The 12,357-nt window shown below is 45.4% G+C and overlaps 2 protein-coding genes across 2 annotated transcripts; one reads left to right on the top strand and one right to left on the bottom strand.

Annotated features, from left to right (window-relative positions):
• Window positions 1-4,916: 4,916 nt before the first annotated feature.
• On the top strand, window positions 4,917-5,870 carry LOC6502100 (GTP-binding protein YPTC1). The gene has a single exon (XM_001966175.4). It carries the CDS (start codon window positions 4,992-4,994, stop codon window positions 5,703-5,705), a length of 714 nt encoding a protein of 237 aa, XP_001966211.1. The 5' UTR covers window positions 4,917-4,991; the 3' UTR covers window positions 5,706-5,870.
• Window positions 5,871-6,550: 680 nt separating this feature from the next.
• Window positions 6,551-12,071, bottom strand: LOC6502306. Its single transcript, XM_001966174.4, has 5 exons — window positions 11,701-12,071; window positions 9,009-11,633; window positions 8,610-8,951; window positions 7,504-8,547; window positions 6,551-7,438 (listed from the first exon to the last, which is right to left on the bottom strand). Exons 1-5 carry the CDS (start codon window positions 11,768-11,770, stop codon window positions 6,972-6,974), a joined length of 4,548 nt encoding a protein of 1,515 aa, XP_001966210.2. The 5' UTR covers window positions 11,771-12,071; the 3' UTR covers window positions 6,551-6,971.
• Between the last annotated feature and the right edge of the window lie 286 nt (window positions 12,072-12,357).

The raw sequence follows: 12,357 nt of genomic DNA, 5'->3' as shown, positions 1-12,357 counted from the left end.
GATGACACTTTTGATTTCCGGAAAATTCAGAAACCTGAAAGTGTTGTGATATTTTGTTTGGAGCTTGGAGTACTACAAGGCCTAGTAGTCCATAGAAAGTTCGTTAGGCGTAATAATCAAGTCACGTTTTAAACCAGATTTGTTTTCATTTTGGCCACAAAGACGATGGTTTTGTTACCTTCTTTTTTTTTAGGTTTTTCATGGACTACGCACGTTTACTGGGTCAGTACTTTAGGTCCAATTTTTGGGGGTCAACACTTACAGTTGACACTTTTCAGTTCCGAATCTCGAATTTCATGACTTCGGCATTGACGGAAAATAATCTTCAGGAATTTTAATAATATATTTTTGATTTTTAACAGTGTCTAGATAATTATTAAAAAATATATTTAAGCTGGAAATTAGCTGGAAACAAAAAGAAAAGAAGTACCAGATAGATATCATCCAGATATCACCTTGGTCCAAAAGAATGACTCGCTTTGTATCTGGCTCTTGTTTGCTCTTTTTGTTTGTTTGCTCCGCTTGATTTGTTGCTTTGTTTGCTGGATGTCGCCTCAGTCCCCCCCCCACCCCCACCACACACCACCCCACACCACCCAACTCCACCCACTCGGCAGCTATCACTTTCATTCCCATCCGGACAATATTATTTTATTCCGTACACCGCCTCCGGCGATCGATTACAGATTGAGGATCAGTCATCACATTTGGCTTGTTCGATTAAAATAGGCTTCTGTTTACGCGCCTTCCCATTTTCACTTCACTTTTCAGCACTGAAAAAAATATGTGGCTTTTCCACTCACGACCCACAACTACGTCTATATCTCCGTCAATTCTGATCCGATCCTCGAGAGGAATACCTTAAACGATTTGTGGATCGATTCCCCGTCGATCTGCATCAAAATCTGGGAACAAAATATTTTTTAAATTTTTTTCATCATTTTGTGGGGAGACCCCTTGCGAAATCCCGGATTTCCCCATAGGGCCCCCTCCGATGTCTATATCTTTGCCAATTCTGATCCGATTCCCAAGAGGAATACCTTAAACGATTTCTGGATCGATTCCCCGTCGATCTGCATCAAAATCTGAACACAAAATATTTTTTAAATTTTTTTCATCATTTTGTGGGGAGACCCCTTGCGAAATCCCAGATTTCCCCATAGGGCCCCTTCCGATGTCTATATCTTTGCCAATTCTGATCCGATTCCCAAGAGGAATACCTTAAACGATTTCTGGATCGATTCCCCGTCGATCTGCATCAAAATCTGAACACAAAATATTTTTTAAATTTTTTTCATCATTTTGTGGGGAGACCCCTTGCGAAATCCCGGATTTCCCCATAGGGCCCCTTCCGATGTCTATATCTTTGCCAATTCTTGTCCGATTCCCGAAAGGAATACCCTAAACGATTTGTGGATCAATTCCCCGTCGATCTGCATCAAAATCTAAGAACAAAATATTTTTTGAATTTTTTTCAACATTTTCTGGGGAGACCCCTTGCGAAATCCTGGATTTCCCCATTGGGCCCCTTCCGATGTCTATATCTTTGCCAATCCTGATCCGATTCTCAAGAGGGATACCTTTAACGATTTCTGAATCGATTCCCCGTCGATCTGCATCAAAATCTGAGAACAAAATATTTTTTAAATTTTTTTCATCATTTTGTGGGGTGAACCCCTTGCGAAATCCCGGATTTCCTCATATGGCCTCTTCCGATGTCTATATCTCTGCCAATTCTGATCCGATTCTCGAAAGGAATACCTTTAACGATTTGTGGATCGATTCCCCGTCGACCTGCATCAAAATCTGAACACAAAATATTTTTTCACTTTTTTTTCCAAATTTTGTGGGGAGACCCCTTGCGAAATCCTGGATTTCCCCATAAGGCCCCTTCCGATGTCTATATCTTTGCCAATTCTCATCCGATTCTCGAAAGGAATACCTTAAACGATTTGTGGCTCGATTCCCCGTCGATCTGCATCAAAATCTGAGAACAAAATATATTTTTCACATTTTTTTCTAATTTTTTTGTGGAAGCCTCGATGGGTATGTCCATATCTCCTCCAATTTTTGTCCACCCTTATTTTTTTGAGTGCACTCCCGTGCCCTCGCCACCGGGCAGTGCTGGTGTTGTTGTTCTTGTGGTGTGCCATTGTATCGTGTCGTCGATCTCATTCGCAAATGATCTTTGTTTGCGAAATTGTAATTGTTTTTTTTTTCCATGCACAATTCAGCAAAAAAAAAACAAAAAACAAAAAAAGACACTAGAGTGGGGTAGGTGGGGAGTGGGGGGGCTATAAGAGAAAATGAGGCAGTCCACAAAGGCAACAACAACAATAACAACAACAACAAGAAGAGCATGTTGCCAAGTGCTTGTTTCTCGCAATTGTTGCTATTATTATTATTATTATTATTGTTGTTTTAGTTGTTTTTGTTATAGTTGTTATTGTTGTACTGTTAATGGCTTTTCTGTTTACTTTTTTTTTTTTGCTCGTCCCCAAAAGCGGGGCGTGTTCTTTGTTGTTGTTTTTGTTTCTTTTTCTATTTTTCTCTCTTTTTTTTTTGTTTTTATTTTATTGGAGCTCCTAAGTTTTTTTTTTATATTTTTTTTCTTTTATTTTTATTATACTTTATGAAAGAGGTATTAACATTTTTGATAGTATTTTGTTAATTGTATTAAAAAAACTAATTTATATTGCTTAAAAAATTATAGTATTTATTTAATTTTTGTTTATTATAATATTTTGATATTTATTATTTTTAAATATATTTTAAAAGTTACTAAAAATTTACTTGATGTTTTTCAAATTTATTATTTTTAAATCTAAAAATGTTGTTTATAAATTTTTTATTTATATAATTTTTTTTCACATATTTTACCTTTTAAAAACTCAATTTTAGCTCTAAATTTCCCATCTTTTTTTTGAAAACAACCCAGTTAGGGTATAAAAAGCGTCGGTGTTAGCATTCTTTCATACATTTTGTGCTCTTCCCGTAATGCTTTTTTCCGTATAGTACTTATGTACTTATTTCTGGCCTGTGGCCCAGTAGCCAGGCACTGAACTATGTTTTCTATTCTATTCGATTCTATTTCGATTCTGGATTTAATTTTTTTGTGTGGGTTGTGGGTTCGACTCCGACACCGACTGTCATTAAAATAGTTTGCTTTTGCCATTTTATTACAACTACTTTTCTGCTTTGTCTGTTTTTGTTTCAATTTTTTTTTTTCTAACAATAAAAGATGGGAGAATAGCAACAAAAAACCGTTCAATTAGCAGTTTTTTTTATAGTCTCTTAACAAAAAAAGGTTAAACCGTTAAGAAAAAAATCCAGGGTAGCAAATGGGTAAGCTTTTCCTATATTAGGGTTAATTTATAAGTAAGAGAAACTGGTATAATATGGGTTTTGTTTAACTTTTTATTATAAAAGTATCACCTCTTTGTAGAGTTTATAAAAAATTAACAAAAAAAATTTGAGGAAAAATGAGAAAAATGGAAATTAGATCAACTTTCTCATGAAACTTTTAGATTTCTTTGGTTTTGGGTTCGTTTTTCTTAAAAATATGGAAATATATTAAAATAGATATATATATATTAAAATATAGAGTGTTTCTTAATCAAATTTTAGTTAATATTGTGAATATTGTTTCCTTTTCTTATTTATTTCTTGAGTTCTGAGTAGTACCAGGTATCATATAGTTTAGTTTTATATTTTAATTCATTGAAATGAATATTTTAAAGCCCTAAAAACTACCAGGTATCATACAGTCTTAAAAAAATGCCTTAAAAATGTTGGTTAAATTTCTTACATTTATTTTAAATTTCTCAAAAAAAAGTACCAGGTATATAGTTGAAAAATCCCAAAAAAAACCATTTCCTAACCGTTTTTTTAAATAAAAACCACCTTTAAAACCGTCTAAAAAATTGTGAGCTGAATTTTCCCATTCACTCTCGACGAAGAATGAATGAATGGACGGACGATTGTCCGGATAAGTGGTGCTCATTAGGTGCGGAGGAGGTCATGTGAACCATTTTAGTTGAAATTGCATAACTCCAAGATGAGTTCCCCCCACCGAGGGGCGACGAGTCAGAACACCTGAACGCCCTCCCAGCGGGGCTAATGGAATTTTAACGTTACAACTCCAACCATCCACCCTCCATATCCTTGGAAACATCCTGGGAAGTAACCACCGACCAGAATTAATGCGAAAATGGCGCATGCTGCTAATGTGTCCTTATTAGCGGACATACCCCCATTCCTCCAGCATGGCCTCCAGTCCTGTCAGCCCTCCATCCTCCTGTTAGCTCTCCCCCGTAATCGGTGTCCTGGCCTAATCCACTGGAAACATCATTTTGAGCACCTGTTTAATTGCGTTAATCACCAGAAGCAAACATTATATTGCCAACGCCCTCAGATGATGATGGTCCGTGGTCCTTGGTCCTTGGTCCTTCTTGCTCCTTGAATTCTTGATTCCATCGTAGGAACTTTGAACTTTCAGCCTCGACCCATAATAATGCTAATTTTTATAGACTTTCCCGCGAACACAGCTGGGTGAAAGTGTCTCTAGTAATGGCATAGTTTTTAATTCTCACAACGGTCTATCCGGTCTAGATCTTAACGGTTATGGAGATTAAAGTATTATTATAAAAATAATAATCATTTTTATGGTAATTTTGGGCTATTTTATGAAAGATATAGGGTATAGAGGTCCGATTTCAATGGATTTGAATTATTTACTTCAAAATACAGGTAGAAAATAACTTAAGATTAGTTCTTAAAAAGATGGTTTAAGGAACTTGAGAACTTGGTCTTAAGACTTCATAGAAGATGTCCTGTAACTACCAAGTTTCAGATCAAAAGACTATATAGTCTAGATAGTACTTTATATATTTCTTTACATATTTTTTCAAAAAATCACTCAAAACAACCCACTCCCAGCAACCCAAGCTAGATCTCTCCAAGATCTCTACTATATAGTCTGATTTGGAGAGATGTACGAATATAAATACCTCTTCAAGATCCTTGTCGTTGGCGACTCTGGTGTGGGCAAGTCCTGCCTCCTGAGGCGCTTCGCCGACGGACGTTTCTCCGGCCAACACCAGTCCACCGTGGGCATTGACTTCAAGGTCTGTACCGTGGAGCTGGGCGGGAATGTGGTGAAGTTGCAGATCTGGGACACGGCCGGCGAGGAGCGTTTCCATTCCCTATTGCCGGCTTACTACCGTGGTGCCCATGGCATCCTGCTGGTCTACGACACCACATCGTTGATCAGCCTCCGTAACCTGGACAGCTGGCTGCAGGAGATCGGACGCTACTGTCCGGAACAGGTCTGTGTGCTGATGGTCGGGAATAAGTGCGATGAGGTGGACGACCGTCAGGTGGGCCAAGAGCAGGCCATGTCCTTTGCGGTGAAACGAGGTCTGGACTTCCGGGAGGTGTCGGCCAAGAGTGGTGTCAACGTGGAGGATGTCTTCCTGTCCCTGGCATTGGATATCTATGAGACGCTGGTGCTATCGCCATCGCCCACCCGGCGCCTCAAGGGCGGCTGGGATGCCCGGATCAACATGGACGATGATGATGAGCAGTCGTTGGGCGGACCGGAGAACTGGCGCCGGCTGCGGGAGGGAAGGGGGGAGAGTAGTTCGACCATCCGTCTGGGTTCTGGGGGGAACCGGAGTGGCGACCACATCGATTCCTGTTGTTGAAAGAAGGCTCCATATTATTCCAAAGGACACACAAAGTGGGAACTATGGCCCGGAACATAAGCTGCCAATTATTCTTCATCCTACACTGGCAGAAATAGGTTTTGAAATTTAAGTTAAATATCTGTGATTTGTTGGAAACTTTAGCTTAAATATAGAAATTAAGAAGAATTATTTTATTTTTAATTTAATATTTAATAAACTGTTTAATCTCTTTTTTGTCTTAAAATAATTAATACAAAATATTTAAAATTAAAATAAGTTTAATAAATGATTGTTGAAATACATAATTATAATTTTTCAAAAATTAATACTATATTTTTGAATAAAAAAACTAAATTCTAATATATTTCTTTATTAAATATTTATTATATAAAGATTCTTTGCTTACATTTTATTAATTTTGATTTATTTTTCAAAAACAAACATTTTTTTGGCTTGAAATTTTGGAAAATATTGAAAGAAAAACTTTGAAATTGTATTCGAGATATAATTTTGTACAATATCTTAATCCTAAAATATAATTATTTTCGCTTTAATACTATTTAGATTTAATACAAGTATTTAAAGAAAAAAAAAGCCAAACAGCTACAATTTCTCTCAGTGTAACTGCAATCATCCCCTTGATTTCTTTTCCCTCCAGAGCCCTAATTTCGTGCCTCATTCCACGGGGAATGGAAATCGTTTCGCAATTGTCCGGCCGCAATTTCTACGGGCTTACTTTGATGTCCGTTCCGGAGGGGGGCGGTGGCGGTGGCGGAGAGGCCATAAAAGTGGGCGGAACCGGGCCGAACGAACCACGGTGACCGACAAGTGTCGCCACAAAATCAAAACCAACACCAAGAGGGTCAAAGACATCGTCTCATTATTATTATTACAATATAATATGATCCTTAAGCATAAGGTCCTTAAGGTCCTTCAAATGGCAACCGCAAAAGAATTGCAAAGTCATGACATTATTTTTTCGATTTTCAAAAAAAAAATAACAATACAATTTAGTTTTTAGTTTTAGTTTCTTTGCCAAAATTGCAAAAATTTGTGAAAAAAAAATATGAAAATAATTGTATTTTGGGCGAAATGGTAATTTGAAATGCAAAAAAAATACAATAAACACACATATGTATAAATGAAAATCAAAAGATCATGCCCAGAATCATGTCCTGGGAGGAGCTCTCCCTAATGTACAAATACTCGATTAATAATTAAATAAATAATGATCCTTTCTTCGTGTCAGGCGAGGAGGAGGTGGGATGATGAGATTATGGCGTGCTAGGGCAGTGCCGTTTCCGTTTCCGTCTCCGTTTCCGTTTCGTCCTGGCCTTCGGTCGTGGCCCCCACTTCCTCATCATCTTCATCGGCGGCATACCGGGCGAATATCTCGCCCAGCCTGGCGGCCATCGCGTCCTGGTCGGCGGCCGAGAAACTGCCAACAGCCTGGGCCCAGTTCTTGACCACCAGATCCAGATCACTGGTGGTCGTATTGATCTCGGGCAGAAACTGTGGCGTGTCTGACGTCGCGATGTCATCATCGGCATCGATGGCCTCCGTCCGATCCAGCTGGTTCAGCTGCTGGGGTGTCCGGATAATGAGCTGACCCTGCGGCTTCACCAGCGTATACATCTCGGTCATGTAGCGATAGTACTTGTGGCCCATGGTGCAGCGGTTCGTGGGATCCACAATCTTCAGGATTCGCATCTCGCGCAGGGCATGCTGGAGACCCAGACGGCACTCGGTCACTGCAGGGGGGACATATATGGTTAAATATTTGGAACTGGTTAGGGAATAGCTTCGATATAATCACCTGTTGCATTTAACTGCTTGGAGACGCGCACCCAAGCGGCCCGCTTGTCGATGGTGCTGGCCTTTTCGTAGGTCTGCGGATGGCTGCGCAGGACACGGGTCAGCTGGAAGGCATCTAGCGTGGGCAGGCAATAGGTATGCGGTCTGCGGATCAGACACGCCTCGCCGTTGGCTTCAGCCGCGGGTGCTGGTGCTGGTGCTGGTGCTACCTTGGGCTTGGCCACGACAACAGACGCCGGTGGTTCAACCGATGGACCAGACGAGCGAGCTGCCGCTCGAGTAGTAGCCGGCGCAGGAGGTGGATCTAGCGGAGGTGTGTCACGAATCGATATGGGAGAGGACGATTGGGTGCCAGATGAAGCGGGTGTGGGTGTAGTCACCACTGGGAGATTGGAGCCAGGCGTTAGGGTGAGTGTGGCACGTGCAGCCACGGGCAGTGATGCTGCCGCAGATATTGCCGGCGAAGCGGGAGCCAGAACCGACATGGGAATAGAGACACAAACGGGCGCATGCACCGAAACAGATGCGGGAGCAACACCAACAGTAACCGGAGGAACAGCAACGTGGGACGGAGCCGGAGCAGGAGCTGTCACCGGAGCTGTCACCGGAACTGGGGCAGGAACTGGGGCAGGAGCTGGAGCATCCTCCGAGTCGGATACACGTAAGAGTTCAATTGTGGTTTTTTGTAGCCTGCCCCCACCGCTCAACTGTCCAGTTAGCAAGCGTTTCGCCTCCTCCGACTCCCAGGGCAGTTTCCGTTTGGCTAAGTACGCCAGAACATTGGTGGATGTCCTCCGGTTCTCGACACCGCCGCTGGCCATCAGATCCTCGTACATGCTGCACCGCTTCACCTCCTCGTGCACCTTATGATGGACGATGTAGAACAATGGCTCCAGCGGATGGTAGCGCACATCAATCAAAAATCTAAGCTGCTCCAGTGCCCGCCACCAGTTCTGCGGCCACGGATTCTCCACACCCCGCTCCAGATCCTCCATGTAGGTGCGGAAAGCGAACTTGAACATGGACCAGATATCCCGATGATTCACTGAAAAGAATGGATCATGTTATCGGAGCTAATGAATCAACAAACAATCGTCTGGAACATACAGTTGGGAAACTTGATCTTCGCCTCGCGCCACACTTCTTGCCGCTCCTGGTCGGTGTAGTGCCGGAGTGGTGGCTCTGCTTCGCCGGGCCGGGCACTCCTCATCTCCCAGTATAGATGCTCGTGCTGTTTAAAGTGCCGTATCAGATCCGGCAGCTTCTCCCGGTGCTCCATCCACTTGTATTTCCGGGCGATTTCATCAAATTTGCTAAACAAACGATTCGACTTCTCCCAGACCTTGAGGTTGCTCCGAACGGGCACCATTAGCTCCGACATGGGTGCTATCGAGGGGAAGAAGCTCATATTGTTGGCCAGAAACTTCCAGCAGGCTTGCACAGCCTCATCTGGAAAGTGGGAAAGGTGTTTAATGGCAGGAGATATCGAGGAGTTAATCCACTCACCTGGTATTTGAAACTTCTTGGCAATCATGCTCCAGAATTCGGCCCGTTTATCCGCCAGCTGGGGGTCGGTCTTGTGCAGCTGTGGAACAGCCATTACCTCCTGGACGAGCAGCGCCGTTCGCGCCATGTTGAAGTGGTAGCGATTGATCAGGCCCCCGCCCCAGACCACCAGTAATCGCTCCCTGGGCGACACCACTAATCGCACCTTAATGTCGCCGACAGTTTCCTCCGCCTCACTAGACGACTCGGTCTCCTCCGTATCCTCACCCTTGCCGGCGCCGCCTGCCGCAGGTATCCGTTTGCCTGCCACCGCCCTAGAGGGCAGTGGTGCCGGTGCTATCTTCCTGTACGCTCGAAGTCCTGGCTTTGAGTTGGCTTTGGTTCCTTTGGGTGCTGCATTGGGCGTGGCTGCCGGTTGGGATGCCTCCTCAGCAATCGAACTAGTGGCATTCTCTTGGTTGGCTTGGGCTTGGGAGGATACCAGGGATATGGTTACGTTTCTGAGGGGATGGCCATCATCCGGTGCAGGTTTCTTCTTCGGTGTGGCGTTAACGGGGCCGGAGGTGGGCATGGAGTTGCCGGTAATGTTCTCCCAGCCGCTGGGCAGAGCCGAGGACTGGATAACCACCATGGGGGCACTGACATTGGGTGGAGTTGGTAGCGATGGCATCGCCACCATGGGCTGGGGATGCAACATGTGTCCCGGTGGCTGCAGTGGTGGGTTTACTTCCAGAGACTGCAGCATCCCAGTAGACTCGCACAGATGCACCGAACGGACCACCGGGGATGGAGGCGTGGACATACGCACCGCCCTCACGGTCGGAAAGCCATTCGTGCCCACCGCCGATATGTTTTTGGTGGGCGGCTGGTTGGCAGGCTTCTGGCTGGGAGACGACCCACCGATGCCGCCCTGTACCTTGGGGATCAGGAACACGGGTGGCGATATCTCCTCATTCGACCCGGAACTGGCAGCCACGGGCACATTGGCGGTACTGGCGGTTGAACCCTGACTCCAGGCAGATGTGGAAGCGGAAGCGGAGGCGGAGGTGCTGGGACTGTCGCTGGGGCGGCTGGGCGTGGCGATGCTGGGGCTGGGATACTTCTTGGCGGGCGGGTAGACAATGGCCAGCGGCAGGCGTGGCGGTGTCGGTAGTTTCGGTTGCGGGAAAGGCACTTTCGTTCCCTTCGACGATGTTGGGGGCTTCATCGGGGCTATAACCTTCGAGGGGATACCCTTCGGCGGCGGTATACCTTTTGGCGGCGCTATACCCTTCGGCGGCATCCCTGTTTTCGTTTGAATCGGTTTGGGTGGCTGGAGCGGCTTGGGTGGGCTCGTTAGCTTCGACATCGCTGACAGTGCCTTGATCACACCGGGCGACTTGAGTAGCTTGGATGGCTTCTTGGCCGGCGGCTCGCCGGTGGATATGGTGGCTGCTTCCGCGGCGGTCAGATCGCCGTTGAGAGTCCGCTTGTTGGTCGCCTTGCGGGGATCGCGAGAGTTGTAGATCTTGAAGATGTCGTGGATGAGGTGCTCGAAGAACCACTTGTCCTGCAGCTGATAGCCGGCGTTGCGCATCCGGGACAGGTCGTTGTGGAAGGCGCGCATCACCAGCCAGGTTACCTCGCAGCGCTGCGGACAGCAGGCCACTTGCTCGCCAATCTTCGTCCACAGATCGTCGTAGCGCGGCGGTTTCGTCCGATTCTCGATGTTATCCTCCACCATGGCTACCAGATCCGGACTGCCCTGGATGGCCTCGATGAGCATCTGAACGGTCTTGAAATGCTCGATCGGCTCGTGCCAGTCCATCTTCAGGTACTTGGAGACCTTGTACACGGTGCCCGGTCGCCTTTTCACGTGCGGCTTCACTTTCGCCATCAGCTGGCAGAGTTCGGAGGCGGCAATCGCCTCCTTGCTGGTGCGATTGAGCTCCCATTCGTAGCGAATGACCAGGTTGAGCCACATCTTCATCAGCTTGGTGCCCTTGTCGCGCAGCTCATTGGCAATGGCGCCCCAAATCAGGCCCAGGTGCCAGTGGTTTTCGTATCCCGCTTGCGTTGGATCGTATAGCTGCGGATAGGCATGGACTGCTTCGATCAGTTTCCGGGAATTCTTGGTGCACTGGAACTTGCTCGGCCCAACCAGATCCACATCGATCACGTCAATGGTCGGCTCCACAATGACCACATCCGGCATGGAGTCTGTATGGGCCACGAATTCGGTCACCTCCACAGGCGTGGTCCTATGATGCGTAAACCGAGAGACATGCGGGTACAGAAACAGCATTTCCTCCTCGTAGATGAAATTTGGACGCCGGCGACGTTTCTTTTCGGTTAGACTCTTGTTATGGGCGTGGAGGCGGCGAACGTGACGCTGGAAGCGATAGCGCAACTCCGCCCAGGCACTCAGGCACTCACTCACTTCGGCGTCCATGCGACGGCAGATGCGATGCCACGCCCGATCCTTGTAGGCATCGTCCTGGAAATGCGGATTCCTGGCATCGTACAGAGCCGGCTGGCGTCGAACGAGACGGATAAGCTGTCGCTCGGTATCCAAGCTATCCAAGATATTTACCACCTTGGGCTTTTTCGGTTCTTCGGCAGCCGCCGCGCCCACAGCATTATCCGCTGCCGAAATTTCGAGGGAAGCGAGTGTTATTTTGGAGAAGCGCCAAACTAACCGAAAGATACTCACCGTCCAGGTCGACATCCATCGCCACCGTCTTCAAATCCATCATTTTGCCTGGTTGGTGGCTGGTGGCCATGACGAGATCTCAATCCGAGGCCCCAGGACCCTTGAAGATCGCGTCTTTTCTGCCTTCCACTGCAATGCTGACTTCGCGACGCCGAGGATTCAGGCACTCCGGCCAATTGAGATCATCCACCGGAGCAAACACTCTAACTGCATCCGTTGGCTGGGAATCGTTGGGTGTTTACGTTAGTCGTCGGATTCGTCCGACAGTCGTCGAATCCAGTGAATTGCGAGATTTGTTGTTGACTTTCGACGCCGGACACCTGGAGGTGCTTGCAAATTGTTCGTTGGCAGTGCTGCCAACTTGGCTGTTTTCCGCCACATTTGGCTATTTTCAATGGCTAGAAAACTGTTTGCCAAAAAACGGTTTTAACATTTTTGAAATAAGGGTGGTAGATCCTTAATTCAAAAATTACTTACAACAATACTTTAAAAAATATATAAAATAACTTATCGGTAAAATAATTTTCTATTATCCAAACATATATGTTAACTTATAGGACTTGCTTTTAATTTGAATTTAATTAATAGACCTTTTAAATATAAATAAAATAGAAAATACTAACAGTATTTAGTTTTTGATATTTTTAAGTTATTTAG

Source organism: Drosophila ananassae, chromosome XL (assembly GCF_017639315.1).
Source record: "Drosophila ananassae strain 14024-0371.13 chromosome XL, ASM1763931v2, whole genome shotgun sequence".
Lineage (NCBI taxonomy): Eukaryota > Metazoa > Arthropoda > Insecta > Diptera > Drosophilidae > Drosophila > Drosophila ananassae.
The sequence above is the reverse complement of the archived record's forward strand: the minus strand, read 5'-3'. Positions and strand labels throughout refer to the sequence as shown.

Coding starts and splice junctions, on each gene's coding strand:
- LOC6502100 (XM_001966175.4), top strand. CDS start 4,992: ATGTACGAATATAAATACCTCTTCAAGATCCTTGTCGTTGGCGACTCT.
- LOC6502306 (XM_001966174.4), bottom strand. CDS start 11,770: ATGGCCACCAGCCACCAACCAGGCAAAATGATGGATTTGAAGACGGTG. Junction 8,952..9,008: donor CAAGAAGTTTCAAATACCAG/GTGAGTGGATTA, acceptor CCCACTTTCCAG/ATGAGGCTGTGCAAGCCTGC. Junction 7,439..7,503: donor CAAGCAGTTAAATGCAACAG/GTGATTATATCG, acceptor TCCCCCCTGCAG/TGACCGAGTGCCGTCTGGGT.